Below are 16036 nucleotides of genomic sequence, written 5' to 3' on the forward strand. Positions count from 1 at the left end.
ACTTCCACCCACGATATGCCAGTAGCACCCCCACCTTCAGTTGTGACAACCAAAAATGTCTCCAGGCATTGCCAAATGTCCCTGGGGTGGGGTAAAATCGCTCCCAATCAGGGACTACTGTCCTACATATACCTTCCCAGTGTTCTCATGTTGTCCCCATGTAAGCCCTCAAGGTCAATCTTACTCATTTTCCACCCCATTCACTCTGCACTCCACTTCAAAAAGGATTCACCCTCTTTCTCTTAAGGTCCAGTGTAATAAAATGCCTGTATCCATGGGACAGAGCCAGAGGAGCTGCTAGTAACACACGGAAATGTAACTGTGTCCTTGACCAACAAAGGGCTTTATGGTTTATCTTCTGAGTGGGCCATTTCTCTTGAGCAGGAGCGCCCTGTAGGACATTCAGCATTTCTGGTCCCTAACAACAACCAGGAAGTCCAAAAACCAAACAACACTCCCACATGTTTCCAAATGCCCCCCAGGGCGGAAGTACTGCCATGGTTAATGACTACAGGGTCCACCTGTCTATAACATCAGAGATGAGACAGCAGGTCAGCAAAGAGGACAGGTAGGGATATAGGTAAGACGTGGGACAAGGGGATGGGGAGCCACAGCCCGCCCCACACAGAGAGCTGATTCTGCATGGATGCTGGGTGTGGCAGGTGGTCTCCAGTGGGAAGGACAGCCTCCATGAAGGTTGTGACCATTACCCACCAAGGTTCTGTCCCCATAGGTCTGCCATGGGGATGGGTGGCGTGGGCCTTACTTGTCCAGGATGGCATTCTCGTGCTGCCGGAGTTTGTCAATCACGGGCTGTATCCCCAGCATCAGGAACTCGTACCGAAGATGTAGGCGGAACTCCAGATTGTCCTACGGGGTCAGCAAGGAAGGACCAGGCTCTTTGGCTGGTCTCGATTTCCACAAGAGTCCCCAGGGGACCCTCATTGTCACTGCAGTCATCATCCCTCCACTTCTGCAGCCCACTCAACTGGAACTGCTTCAAGTCCCAGAGTCCCAAGGAAGGGTGGGAGGAGACATCTTTTGATGTCGTTAATCTACTCCCTGTAGGTCTCCTGCCTCATCTCTGTTGAGTCTTATAACTTTTGGGATCAAAGGACAGTATTGTACAGGGATACAAAGCACAAGCTTTGGAATCAGAGAGATCTTGGTTCAAATCCCTGCTCTGTCGCTTTTACTAGTTTTGTGACTTTGGGAAAACCTTAGTTTCCTCACTTGTAAAATGGTCATGATATTACCTACAGCAAGCACATGAAACTCAAAGCTTAACATGGGCCAAATAAACGAGGCATGCGGTCCGCGGACTGCGAGTTTGACATGCTTGACCTACAGGAAGGGTGTTAGTAAATATTACCCGATGAGTTATGGTTACCAACTAATCAGAACAGAAGTCAGCCATAAATAGCTAGTAATGACAAAGGTGTTGTCAGCATCTTAGGGACAGATTATTCCCCAAATCCACCTCACCTAACTGAGGTCATCAGGATTGGGTGAAAAAACCAACCAACCAAAAAGCATGCTGGCAGAAAAAAGGGAAAAGTACAGATTACTGAAGTGCCCCTTTTATCCTTCAATAAGCTGACCTTGACTGAGGCATCTGACTAATTATTCTTTAATTATTGCTATTTTTTTTTTTGGTCTGAAAATCCCATTCTGACCCCAAAGGAAAGAAATGAGAAATCAGACCTCCTAACAGAAGGCGCCAGAAGAGCATGACTAGCCAACCCAGAAACCAGTCCACAGAAGATCTTTAGAAAACTCTGAAAAGAAGGGCCAACACTTTTCCTCTTCCCATAAATCATCCCACCGCCCTAAGCCACCATCAGCCAGCCCAGATGGGGTTTGCCCATGACACACATCACGCACGATGCTACCTGTGCAGGACACTCCCAGGAGCCTCTCCTGACAGCAAGGCTAATGACAAGCTCTTCCTTCTCAGCCCAAGAGAAGGCAGCAGGAAGTGCTAAAGACAACGATAGCAGTGGCAGCCACCCAGCCAGATGCCATGGCCCTGCCCTCTGCTACTCCCCCAGGAGGCACACACGCGAGCCCAGGTCCAGGAAGTCAGGGCACAGCCAGGGCCAGGAAAGATGCCTCACCTCCCCGGCACCAGCATTGAGGACGGCGTTGATAAAGGACATGATGGCTGTCTTCAGGTTCACTTCATCCCGGTACCGGCCCAGGCTTCGGTCCAGTTCGTTCCGCAGGGTCTGGATGGGCAGGAAGCGCGGAAGAGGAGGGGGAACTCAGGATCCTAGAGGTCCAGCCTCTGTGCCTTTTCTCCTGTCATCCCAACCGCCAGAATGTCCTGTCCATTCTCTCTCCCCAACTGTCCAACTTATCCGGGACCTTCGCCACAGCTTCGAGAAGCATCCTTTGCCTCTCCATGTCTCGGTCCCAGTCCTGCCTTACTTCCTCTCCACCCGGCCTCAGGGCTGGGTGATTTTGCTGGGCCATGCTGAAATTCTGCTCTGGCACCTTACAGCTCCTCCACAGCAAGGCCACTGCCTTTGGGTCTTTCTTATCTTCTGCAAAGGGCCAGGGGCCATTTTCCACACAGAGTCGGTGCTTAACAATGTTGGATGGTAGAATAAACAAATGGCCTATCCTGGTGGATAAGCCACAGATTGTAAGGACAGTTCATGTCTATGGAGACTTACTCTATGCCGAGACACATTATACTAATTGTCTCCCTCACTGGCATGTGTCTGGGGCAGGCCAGGGAGAAGAAAAGAGAACAGCCTGGCCTGAGCTCACAGGACTATTCCCAGGGTCCCTGTCATAGGCACCCGCCAGGCACAGGGCCTAAAATCTTGAGCCCACCAATTGCATAAATTAGACAATTCTTCCCTGAGTCCCTCTAATGAGCCAGGTGCCGGGCTCAAAGAGACAGAGCCATGAGAATGAAACAAACCAGTATCCCAGTCTCAGGGAACCCACGTTCTAGCAAGAAGTCCATTTCCTAGCCAAAGCCCTACCTCTCCAGGTCCCTCTGCAAGCCCACCGTGGGCCACTCACCTGGAAGCGCGTGCGCTCGGCTGCGTACACCTGGTAGTGCAGCATGGCCTGCAGAACCTTCTTGTGGCCGCCGGGCACCAGGCACACGGCGCCCAGGATCTCCAGCACGGCCACCTTGGTCTTGCTGTTCTCCGTGCGCAGGCTCTGCGCGATGGTGCTGATGGCCTCGGGCTGCGCCAGCACGTGAGCCCGCCCCTGAGAGTTGTTCATCAGAGCCTTGATGCAGCCGATGAGGGAGGTGTGGATGCGGCTCTCGCAGGTGGCGTGGTCCATGCTCCGGAGGAAGTTCAGCAGACAGGTCAAGCCATCCAGCTCGATGAAGCGGGTCACGAACCTGTCCAGGCCAGAGCCGTTAGTGGAATGGAATGGGCATCCTGCACTTGCGTATTGCTCTGTACAGCTATTTGCAAAGAGGCATCCCATGACCCCTGCTCCATTGTGTTCCACCTATAGTGACCACTTGGCTCATCTATATAGTGTATCTAAAACACTGACATCCTAGCATGCTCACGGGGGACTCACATCTTGTTTGCATTTTAAATACTGTTCATTTGCATGTCATTGACTGCCAGTTGCATAGCTATGGTGCTGTGCAAGGGAAGGTGATGATCATGATAATTATTACAATAACTATTAGGGCTATTAAACCTGAAGACTTATCTCCAGGGAGGATGGGAATTAAGAGAATTGTAGTCAGACAATAAGAAGGGTTTCTCAACCATGGGTGGGTGAGTGGGTGAGGTGCATCAGAGTCAAAAGTCAAAGGGCCAAGGCTCCAGAAGGTACTCTGCTAGGGACCGTTAAGAAAACAGTAAAAACCATTTAGTTCAGTGGTTCTTAACCTGGACTCTGTCAATCTAGGGCTAGCATTCAGGGGTGGAAAAATGAAATCATACAGGCATACCTTGTTTTATTGCACTATGCTTTATTGTGCTTCACAGATAGTACAAAGAGATTATGTCTTGCTGAAGGCCCAGATGATGGTTAGCATTTTTTTTTTTTAGCAATATAGTATTTTTTAAGGTGCATACATTGTTTTTTAGACACAATGCTAATGCACACTTAATAGACTACAGTATTGTAAACACAACTTTTATGTGCCCTGGGAAACCAAAATATTCATGTGACTCACTTTATTGTGATATTCAGTTTATTGCCATGGTCTGGAACCAAACCCACAATATCTCCGAGGTATACCTGTACTTTTATTTTTGGCAACCTTCAACTGAAATGTGGCAATTCTTTCCATGATAAATGAAGGCAATCGATGTCAGTGGTATTAGCAGAATCTGTGACTTTGTCCCAAAAAAAATCAGAGTGATCTTCATATCAAGTTATAATCATTGTAGGCATCTCAAAATATCACTTTCACTCATCAGCGCTTCCAAATGACTGCAGTTGCTAGTTCTTGCTATTTAAGGCACATTTATTGCTATCTCACAAAATTTTAATATTTGGTAACTATATTTCACTTTAATTGGCTTGCTTTTTTAAATTCCCATCTAATTTTATTTTATTTGACTATTTAAAAAAGTAATGAATACATTTGATCCCAAAGTATATTTGTGTGTATTTCTACATTACACAAACGGGCCTAGAAAAATAAAATCTACTCTCAAATTAAGTTGTTAAAATAGTGTTATTTACACTATTATAGGTTTTTCTATTCCACAAAATTGCCACCATGGCCTTGTGTAACTTTTGCCGTCAGAGGTATACCTAGGGAAACAAAATAAACTGAATGGGACACAGACCTGGAAACGTCCCCTTGACCCCTTTGCTTCCTGACCCTCATCCTTCCTGCATCTCCTTCCCATTCCAGACCCCCCTCCTCGCCCGCAATCTGAGAGACAAGTGGAAAATAGGATGTTCCATTCTCTTTGAGGCTCTGTTTCCAGGCTCCTGGGGTGAGAGCTCAGTCCAGACAACACACACACACACACACACACACACACACACTCGCAGACCAGTACTAGTAAATGTTAAAAGACTGGCTCTCTGGAGAAATTTAAAAAGGCCCGATTGTAGTGTTTGCCAGTTTCCATGGTATAAATGCTCCCAGCATACCCGATTTCAAGCCACCAACATGACCTCCTTGAACGTGGAGTTGGGAAGAGAAGTGCCATTTATAGTGTTTCCGCCAGGCATATACAACAGGCACAAACTCGAGCGTAAGTGATAGTGAAGATTATACATTATAGTAAAACGGGGTCTGTAAAATCATTAGATAATTAGGGAGTGATAAGTTTTGAGTATTTATTAGCTTTGTTTTTGACGTAATTTAATCATAAATTTATATTAAGTTACATTTTGGTCATAACTGTGTATAACATAGTTTGCAAAAATGCTAAACATTAAACACTTGGCTCTCACAAACTGGTGTGAGCCCGTTCCCAGGCACAAGAAGAAGCCGTGGCTCTTGCCCCCTCTTTGGACCCTTATACTATGTGGCCTGGGGAGTGGGGGGCTCTTCTCCAGCCTTTGAGGCACCCACCCTCTTTTCCTGACCTTTTTTATTGCTCCCACGCTGGTGGTGACATCTCAGCCATGGACACCACAGCTCCCCCTAGTGGCTGGAGTATTTCTCACCCACACTCGGGAGACCTCATCCTCAAAACTCTTTCTTACAAGCCTTGAACATATGGCTCCCTTCCTTCCTGCTCTATTCTCCCAAGAAAAGCAAGTAATTGTCCTCCATATCTCTTTGGATAGCTCTTACAAAGACACGAGATGTATTCTATTTTCCTGTGTTCGTCCCCCTTCCTCCCCAACTTGTCCATCTTCAGCTCCTCAGAGAAAGTGAGTGTGGGAGCTGGAATGAAGTCAGCTCCAGGGGACGCTGGGGAGAGGAGCTGGCCAAGAGAATGGGGATGGGAAGTGACTGGTGCTTTAGGAAGTTGAGGGGAGCACTGGGCGAAGGGCAGGGAAGGAGGCGAGGGAAGGAGGAACACACCTCATGGGCTGCGTCCGGAGAGCTGTCTTCAGGGCTTCCACCACTTGGTTCCTCATCTCTATCTCCTCCTCATCGAATTTGTACAGACTCTGCATCTGAGGCAGGTACAGAGCTGGAGGTCATGCTGGGCTCCAACCCCCAGCCCCTGCGCCCCCACCCCCGGTGTGAGGGGCCACCCTGGCCTCAGGAAGGGTGAGACCAGGGAATGGTTGACTAAGACAGACTGTCAGACTATGAGAAGACACAGGTTCTGGCCTGGACTTCACATTCCTCATCTGAAAAATGGGGAGAATTATTGGCCCAGCCTTCCTCCCAAGCTTCCGTGGCAACTAAGTGGTTAAATGGTGGGGACATTCTGAAGTCACATGGAGAAGGGAGGAATGGTGACAGCATCTTGGGCTCTGATCCTAGTGGGCCGGTTGTGAGGTGCAGGGGGAGATGATGGAGGCTCACTCGCCCCCACAGCCTCTCAGGTGGGACCAGGGCAGGAGAGGAGCGCCACTCACCGCAGCCATGGAGTTGATGCGGTCAATGTAATAGTCAGGCCAGCTGGTCGCCATCTTGTTGGGGTCCTCCTGCTCCTGGAACAAGAAGACTTGTAAGGACCAACCAGCAAGGAAGGCCGTGGCCCGCGACCCTCAGCTTCAGTCCCCGGGCAGTCATTCCCCAGCCCCACCTCGAGGGAGGCGGCAAGGGAATCACTCAGTCTCCCAGCTTCCCTTCTGCCTCGGCAAAATGTGGCTAATAAACCCCGAATCTCACTACCAGCCAGTGACGTGGGCAGAAACCAGGCAGGTATATACACGTTCAATGAACAATATGTGCAATTAAAAATAGTCATTTTTCCTTTATATATTTCTTCTGACCCTATTTCACAAAATATAATTTTGTCTGTTGAAGCTAATAAAAATTTGTGCTGGTATGTTATATCTCTTTTTGTTTTTTTTTGTTTTTTTCAAATTTTATTTTTCTGATAATAGCCTCATTGTATTCTACAAAAGTATTTTGGTCTGAGATGGGTTGGGAATTTAAAAACTTGGTCTCTCTCTCCCAGATAGTTTGAGAAGCATTGATATAAAAGCATTTGGTACAGTTCCTGGCACATAGTATGTGCTCAATAAATAATAACTTTACAAAAAGAGGAAAAGACCCTGGCTTTGGGAAGACTCAGGAGGGGTCTGTGGAGCTGAGAGGCAGAGCCCGGAGCAGAGGGCCTTTGGCTCAGCTGTCAGGTACCAAGAAAAAGCCCCAATCCTCCCCCAGTGGACAAGACAGATGGGAGCTGGATAAACATCCGTGCTGACTGAAAACCCAGGCCAGAGGGTCTGCTTCTGGGCATTACCCAGCCCCTGCTCCTTCCTGTCCCTGTCCCCGTCCCATTTGGCCGCTCCTACCGGCTTCTCTTTGCCAAATCTCTGCTTCCAAATCAGCATGAAATTTACCTCCTCCAGAACCTCTCTGCCAGCTGGCTTGGACTTTACCATGAACCTCTCAGCTCTGTCCACTCGGGCTCCAGGATTTAGTTTCATAAAATGCAAATTTTAGACCAGTGGGAAAGCTGTCTTGACTTGGTCTTTGTGACTTCATGTGACTTATCTGTATTAAATCCCCATGCCTGAGGCCCCCAAATTCTATCTTCTACCTTGCAGAAGGGATCACAGAACCCACAGTAAATCCATCATAAAACACATGTTTCCCTGCCTTATTTGCTGGCTCGTGCTTTATCCACTTCATATGCATTTAGTGAGCACTTACTACATGCCAACCACTGCACTGAGTCTTGAAAGTACTGAGCAAAATCTGTACCTTCATAGTGTCAGAGACACGGTGACAAATGCTCTCTGGAAGAACTGTCCCCTAGGGGGCCACCGAAACCTTGGGGGGACATCAAACAGCCCAGGCTCATGAGGGGTGAGGCGGTGGGGCTGGGGACGGGACTGAGTTACTGAGGATGACTGACGCAAAGACAGTGGAGACAGGAAGCCCAGTGTGGGGTATGACAGTGAGTGGGGAAATTGCACACGATTTGATTTGGAAGAGAGAGAGAGAACTCCTTACATTTTTAATAACTTGTTTAAAATATTTTAGCTGTGTAAGAGATCGACTTAAAGGAACTCCACAGTAACTCAATTTGGAAAGTGGAGAATCATGAGACAGGGTTAATTACTCCAGAAATTAATTTTCTCATCTCTCCCTCCCTTCCTCCCACGACTTGTGTTTTTTTTAAAGACGTGCTTTTCTGAGAGGGAGATTCATAGACACAGAACGTGGTATTCTGCAGGTGCTTAATGCATGTGCATTGAGCGCAGCAGACAGTGACTTGCAGTGTGTGCAGCCCACGCAGCTCACTACAGGTCCGCAGACCCAGCAGGCCGGGCTCTCGCCAGGGCGCAGCCATAGCAGCGGTGGGTCTGGCTGAGCCACTGCCTCCGAGGCTTTTCTCGCCTCATGTGCAGAATAAAGGACTGGACTGGACTGGACCGTTGCTCAGTGCCTTCCAGCTCTAATGGTGAGTGACGCTAGTCCCCCCGCCCCCATTTCACAGTCAGCCTCTGGGTGCGGGGCTCTGCCAGGTTCTAACCCCCAAACACCTGCACACCAAAGTCAAAGGGAGAAGCTGCAAGTCTGAGAAATCGGAGAGGGGAGGGAGAGAGGAAAGAGGTCAAGAAAAGGAAAACAGACTAAAAGAAACAGATGGGCTCACACAGGGGGCAAGAGACACACAGAGAGAAAGAGATGAGCGAAAGAGACACAGAGATGGAGAGAGGAAGAGGACGAGAGAAGAAACGTGGAGGGAGGAGATAAAATCCAATTAAGCCCTGACTGGAGCCACACACCCCTTTCTAGGGAGGACCAGGGTCAAATGAACTAGAGGCGGGGGAGTGACCCTGACAGGCATGCTGGCCTGTGAGGCTGAGCCTGAGACAGGGCAGGGCGGGCCTGAAGATGCCCCTCCCCTCCCAAACTGGTCCTCACAACACAGCCGCCCTCTCTATGCCCAGGGTGCCACCCTCCAGGTGTGGTCCTGCATGGAAGGGAGTCTAGACCTGTGGTCTGTGTGCCTCCCTAACTAGCACCCCTCCTGGGTCCCAGCAGGCACCTGCTTAAAGGGCTTTGGAAAAACAGAACCTATGTCCTGAGTGTGAGCTCCGTGAGAGCAAGGATTTTTTTGTCCTGATTTATTCACTGTCGTCCCTCCAACTCCTAGCCCGCCGCAGCTGTGTATAACAAATACACCCCGAGCCGTGGGCCCTGAGCTGCGGCAGGAGGGGGAGAGGGGGCACCTTCTTCTTGCTGCAGTAGATCTGCCATTTCTTCTCAGGGGGCAGAGCAAACACCGCCTCCCGGTTCTTGTCGGTGAGATCCAATTCATCCTGCAAAGACAGCGAGAAGAGGCATCTGCATCCAGAGATGAACACTCAGCCCTCCAGGAGATAACAAGGCCCCAACCTATCCCTCAGCCTCCTGCCTCCTCCCAGAGGATCAGAGGGATGACAGGGCAATTCTTCCTCCTGGAAACACAGCCCATGCCCTGGCTTCAGCCCAAGCCTGTGCAGCCTCCATCCACCCTCACCCTGCGCCTGCTGCCCCTGCAGACCCACCTCCTCACCCAGCCCTGCACATCCTGCAATGCTCTGCCAGCCCTTAACCCTCTTCCCGGGTTTCTTGTCTTCCTTCCCTTGTCCTTCTTAAACTTGCCAACACATAAGTCAAGGCCAGACAAGGAAAGGAGCATTCTACAGGCCCATCCTGCAAGTCTCCCTGACCTGCCAGTCTCCCCTGCAGAAATTCCCGGCTCCTCTGCCCTCCGCATGGGCCCCAGCATAGGCTGGGGAGCTGGGGAGGTGGAGGCGGAGCCGCTCTCCTGGCAGGAAGGGCATGCCTTGCCAAGGGAGGCGGTGCCCTGCTTCCTGGAGATGTCCATGCCAGAGGCGGCCCCTGTATCCACATCACCCCCAGAAAAGGCTGCGGTTCCGGCAGGCCAGGCCACGCTTCCTGAGGGGAAGAGAGGCGTTTCCGACATCATCAAACTCAGGGTAGCTCTCTGGGTGGTTTGGGGTGACTTTACAGGTGCGTCTGTGTGGACGGCAGCCAAAACGCTCCCTTCTTGAAGATTTTCACCTGTGAGTCAAGAGTGACGCTCAGCCTCTTCTAAGCCATAGCTAATGGGCCGGGGGGATACAGTGCGCTTCTCAACTCAGCACCCAGAGGTTTTAAATCAAAAGCAAAACTGGCTTTAAGATAACAAAGCTCAGCATTACTAACCTTTTCATTTTTAACAATGATAAACAGTGAGGGTAGCATCTAAGGCATAAGGGTCTAAAATATCAATATTCATACTCTTGTCCCTATACTTTTATTTAGTTATTTATGTTTTTATTGATTTTAGAGAGAGAGGAGGGAGAGAGACAGAGAGATAGAAATGTCAATGAGAGCCCTAGTCAGTTTGGCTCAATGGATAGAGCATCGGCCCTAGGACTGAAGGGTCCCAGGTTCGATTCTGATCAAGGGCATGTGCCTGGTTGTGGGCTGGATCCCCAGTAGGGGGTGTGCAGGAGGCCAGCCAATCAATGATTCTCTCTCATCATTGATGTTCCTATCTTTTTCTCCCTCCCCCTGCCTCTGTGAAATCAATAAAAATATATTATATATTTAATATATAAAGAAACATCAATGAGAGAGAACCATCGATCTGATAGGCTGCCTCCTGTACGCCCCCTACTGGAGAATGAGCTCACAATCCGGGCATGTGCTCTGACCCGGAATCTAACCAGTAACTTCTTGGTTCATGGGTCCACACTCAACCACTCAGCCAAACCAGCGGGGCTCCGTATGCTTTTATTCACGAGAGAACATTTAAGATTTCCCTTCACCTGGCTCAAGACTGTCCAATAGGGATATCATGTGAGCCCCATGTATTTTTAACATCTTCCAGGCACATTATAAAATCAAGAAATAGGTGAAGTTAATTTTAATAACACATTTTATTTACCCCCAAATATCTAAAATCTGATCATATCCACATGCCATCAATGTAAGGATATGATCAGTGAGGTCTCTGGCATGAAATCTGGTGTGTATTTGACCCTCACAGCTCATCCCAGTTCAGACCACCACACGCCAAGTGGCCAGCAGCCCGTGTGAGCAAGCCTGCCACCATGGACAGCACACGAAGGTGATTTGAAACAACTGCCCATCAGTTCAACTGGCTTCGGAAACAGACTCCTGCAGATCTAATAAACAAAGGTTCTTCCTAGAACCACGCTCCACACATCCCAGGCGTGTCCTTAGTCAGAGTTCCCAGAGCCCCGCGTGAGGTCCCTGCAGTGTTCCTGCTCCCCGGCCAGAGTCAGAGATGTTCCGATTCCCAGCACCAACTGCCTCTCTCTGCCTGGCTTACAGTCAGCTCCACCCAGACCGCCCTCCCTGCCCGCCCACCCGCGGACAGCCTCATTCTCAAGCTCAAAGTCAACCTCTTCTCAGGAAAAAATGCCTCTTCCTTCCTGAGCTCCAGAATGGTCATATTCAGCATTGCATTGTGGTTATTTGTCTTTTCTCGCCAGTGGCCCCTGTCACTAAATCAATGGCTATTTCTTGGTGATGTGGCTCAGCCCAGATAGCCCTGACTCTGTGACCCAATCACTCCTTACTGAAACCCTCTGCCCTGATGCAAAGAGCATGTAAACTGAGTTCATCATCCCAACCCCCAAAACTCGAGTCTCCCCGGGCATAGCCTGTCCAGTACAGGGTCCAACACCCACCCAGTTCCTCATGTCAGAATCATGGGTGTTCCTTGATTCCTACTCACTCACCCAACGAGTCCTATTGCAGTTTCTCCTGAATAGCTCTTGAATCTCTCCACTTCCCTCACCCTCACTGCTAACCCAGGTCCCAGCCACCACTCTCCTAGCATGGACTGCACCAAGAGCCTTCGAATGGCCCGCCCAGCGCCCTTCTTCAACAGCGGACCCTGCATGGGCGTTTAGAACAGCAGATCAGGTCACCTGGAAGCCCTGCTTAAAGCCTCGGGGCTCTCTGTAGAAATAAATCCAAAGGCTCAGTTATTCTCATCGCCGTGGTGTCCCCCAAAAGGACCTGCTCTTTTTGGTGGGGGCCCCTCTGTGATGGTTCTGCACCCCCATTCACTTATCTAACCATCACTCTGTGTTCAAATCTCAGTGGCTTCAGGGGGACCTTCCTGACCCCCATTCTAGAATAAAGCTTCCTGCTAGACACTCTATGGGCCCCCGAACATTCCCTCACACTCATCACACCGGTCAGACTGTTTAAATTCAGTCTGCCCTACTGTCAGTGATGACTATGCCCATTGGCTCATCATTAAACCCCTGTCCCACCAGGCCCAGCACACAGCAGTCTCCCAATAAACACTTTTTTCATTTATTTTTCAATAACCGACACTAGTCTCCTCACAGACAAGACTTCTCGGACTCATTCTTGCTTTGCCAACTTGCCTTGTTAGGAGCCCGGCTCACGAAAGGTACTCCGTGAATACTTGCTGAGCCAAAGGGCCAGAGGCAGGAATTTCTTTCGTCATGTCCTCCTGTCAAAACTCATGCCTTCTGACCGAGAAAACGTCCCTGCCTGTGACAGCGCAAGGGATATGCTTTTGATCTTTGTTCCCAGTTCCTAGCACAGAGCTCCTAAATCCCTTGGAATTTCCTGGGTGATAGCTTCTTTTCCTCGAGTGATGAGTGACGTAAGAATGAAGCAACTCCACTCGTGGTGGGACCTAGATTGCTTCTGGATGGAGGCTGGGCACCAGAAAGATCAAGCCCTGACTAGAAGCCTAGAACTTTCCGCCTCGCCTGCCAAACTCCAGAGGGAGGAGAGGGGTAGGAGGTTTTGAGCTAACACTTGATCATGACATGATGAAATTGCCATGAAAGTCCCTAAATGGCAGGGCTCAGAGCTTCCAGGGTGTTGAGCCCATTCAGATGCTGGGAGGGTGCTGCACCCCAAAGTCCACAGGGGCAGAGGCTCCTGTGCTAGGGACAGGAGCCTCACTGTCCTTACCCTGCTGGGCCTTCCTCTATGCACCCCTTCATCATTGGTATTCTTCATAACATCCCTTATAAACTGGCATTAGTAAGAAAAGTGTTTCCCTGAGTTCTGTGGGCCATTCAACAAATTACTGAACCTGAAGCGGGGATGGTGGAAACCCCCAATTTGTAGCCAAGTCGAACAGCAGTGTGGGTAACCTGGGAACCCACTAGCTGTGATTGGTGTATGAAGTGGGGAGCAGTCGCTTGGGCTGAGCCGTCAACCCATGGGGTCTGTGCTAATTCTGGGTAGCTAGTGTCAGAAACGAGTTAAACTGTGGGACACCCGCTGGTGTCCGCAGAGAACTGGAATTGCTTGGTGTGGGAACCCACACGTGCTGGCAGCAACATTCTGAGTGAAAACAGATCTTAGCGGCACTGACTAACGCATCGGGCTCCACATGTTAGTCCACACTAGGAAACGCTTGCTCTCTCCCAACCTTGCCCTATCCTGAGAGAAGGGCATAAATTAAGGCAGCAACGAGTATTCCTAAACCGGATATGATGAGGAGGGCGGGCAATGTTTTCACATAACCTTCATGTTCTCATCTGATAGTGTCCTGTTATTTTAAGGGCTAGATGGCCTTAATCAGATACATCTATTATCGAATGCAAGTGTGATATCCCATTCCGAATCACACAGCATCATCTCTATATTGGTCAACCAGGAGCATGAGTGATCTGGAGCTCACGGTAGGTAGATAGGCTCCAGTAGATGGGCTTGTGCCTGTCACTCTGCCCTACGACAGGGCTCAGGTCTGAATCCTGGGTACAGGTCCTACCTCCCTGGTCTGGGCTTGCCTGGGCCTGCAGGCTATCTCACCAGCAACCTCCCATGAGCGGAATCATGCTTCTTTCCTGTTCTTCCCCTTTGTGGTAGAGGAGAAGTTTCTCACACACAGTGGTTCCCACAAAGGCACACTGTTATTGCTCTGGTCCAGGTGGCATCAGAGAGAAGGCCTGATGCCAGTGTGAACAGCAGGGCTGCTGCCTCCCTAAGGCTGGGCGTGGGATACAGTCATCCCCGGCCCCAGGCAGCTCCAGGTGCCATGCAGGCATCCCCCTCTCCATATTGCTAGCCAGTCATCACTGTTCTGGGGTGCCCAGTGTCTGCCTACAGAATCCCACCCTGCCTCTTCTTCCTGTGCCTGGGGTAAAAGGATCCAGGGAAATTCAAGATCAGAGAGAAGGTCAGGTTTAGATGCTCTCATTGCCTCATTTCACAAAAACCTGGACCTGATCTTTCCACGGTGGCCTAACTGCTGTCCTTTAAGTCTAGAAGCCAATGCAGAAATGAGGTAGGTCCGCTCTTCTGGGGATGCATTGCCTGGTGAGTGGTCTGCTGCTCCCACACAGCTCGGGTGTCCTGGGGGCCCACCTCAGCACCACGCAGAGCTTCAGAGGTTACAATCCTAGCTCACAGGTCCCTGCCCTCTGTCTTGCTCTGCCTGCTCCAGCCACTCCCCTCCTCGTTGCCATCACCTTCCCAGCCCCTCACTCACCACCAGCTCTGCGAAACGGACGTTAAGCTCCTCTGTGTTTGGGATGGGACCGGAGAACTCCATGTACTGCAGAGGGTTATTGTCCCGGAGGTTGATCTCAGGGAGGTCGCTGCCCCCAAAGCAGCACAGGAAGCCCAGGCCATGGCGACTCCTCTTGCGGGGGGCCATGGTCACTGCAGGCCAGGGGGACAGTCAACAGGCAGGTGCCCTAGGTCCTCATCGTGATCTGAGTAGGGGAGCAGAGAGCACAGAGCGGTCAGACACGGCAGCCAGGTGGTCGGGGACAGTGGTCCCTCTGCCCCCATAACTTCTTTGTTCAACTGTCAGGAGCCCTCAACCCAACAGCCAAGCATTTCTCTGGCTCCTTCCACCTGGAGGCATTTCTTCCTCACCGCACCCTCCCAATGTTTCCTGACACACACTTGCAGATTCCTACTCTGTGCCTCTAGGGAAGAGGATGGGTATAGTCCTAAACTGGACTCTCAGGTCAGAGATGGCCCTCATCTTGCCTCTCCCATCACGTCAGGGAATCCTATTCCCTGATCTTGGCAGACCCACATCCATCAGGGTTCACTCACTCATTTCATTCATCCTGGAGCTTGGGGATACCTAGTTTAAAGGTTTCATACAACGGGGAGGGAAGGGTTAAGGTATTTTAAGTACTGGTTCTTAGCTGCTTCTTCTGGATTTAGGTCATGAACAGAATGATCAGAACGTGTCCATGGTCTTTACTCACATCATTCCTAAAAATGCTAAACACAGCAAGGATACAAACAGACTTAGATGGGAATGGCAAAGGACTAGTCAACTCTCAGGGAACAGTCCTCCAACCAGCTCTTGATCCACAAACCACGTAGTTACCCAGCCCTTTCCTGTAAGGACACCGGAGGAGACGCTCCCTGAAGTCTGGTGGAACTGACCTAAGCATAACCTAAGGCATTCCTTTGGCCCAAGCCATAGAACCTGATCAAGAAAAAATAAGTGAGCCCTGGCCGGCTTGGCTCAGTGGATAGAGTGTCAGCCTGCGGACTGGAGAGTCCCAGGTTCGATTCCAGCCAAGGGCACATGCCTGGGTTGCGGGCTCAATCTCCAGTGGTGTGCATGCAGGAGGCAGCCAATCAATGATTCTCTCTCATCATTGATGTTTCTATCTCTCTCTCCTTCTCCTTTCCTCTCTGAAACCTATAAAGAAATATATTTAAAAAAAAAATAAGTGAGATGTGGCATAACTTGTTCCTAGTAAAGGCAAGGTAACTTCTGGAGAGCATTGCTTTGTCTCCTAAGCCCTAACCATTTCGCTACTGACTTAGCCATCTGATCTGGCCTCTCATATAAGTCATGATGCATTTTAATTGTCATCCTGGAGCTTTTATATTTCTTTATAAACTTTGTGACAGGATAGCCTCAAGTAGCATATACCCAAGGCTGCCTGTGTTGTGGGTTGTCTACTATGTATTTACATATTGGCTCAGCACAGCCACAGT

At 49.9% G+C, this 16036-nt stretch overlaps 1 protein-coding gene across 2 annotated transcripts in view; it reads right to left on the bottom strand.

Annotated features, from left to right (window-relative positions):
- DAAM2 (dishevelled associated activator of morphogenesis 2) overlaps window positions 1–14776 on the bottom strand; it is a 44032-nt gene extending 29256 nt beyond the window's left edge. For both annotated transcript variants that reach the window (XM_015571878.1, XM_015571877.1), the window contains exons 1-7: window positions 14553–14776; window positions 9274–9363; window positions 6496–6570; window positions 5990–6084; window positions 3037–3370; window positions 2118–2228; window positions 767–870 (exon numbers count right to left, since the gene is read on the bottom strand). In XM_015571878.1, the coding sequence (XP_015427364.1) occupies window positions 767–870; window positions 2118–2228; window positions 3037–3370; window positions 5990–6084; window positions 6496–6570; window positions 9274–9363; window positions 14553–14720 (977 nt within the window). In that variant the 5' untranslated portion in view covers window positions 14721–14776. The remainder of the gene's footprint in view (window positions 1–766; window positions 871–2117; window positions 2229–3036; window positions 3371–5989; window positions 6085–6495; window positions 6571–9273; window positions 9364–14552) is intronic.
- Window positions 14777–16036: the final 1260 nt, after the last annotated feature.

Source organism: Myotis davidii, unplaced genomic scaffold, assembly GCF_000327345.1.
Source record: "Myotis davidii unplaced genomic scaffold, ASM32734v1 scaffold289, whole genome shotgun sequence".
Lineage (NCBI taxonomy): Eukaryota > Metazoa > Chordata > Mammalia > Chiroptera > Vespertilionidae > Myotis > Myotis davidii.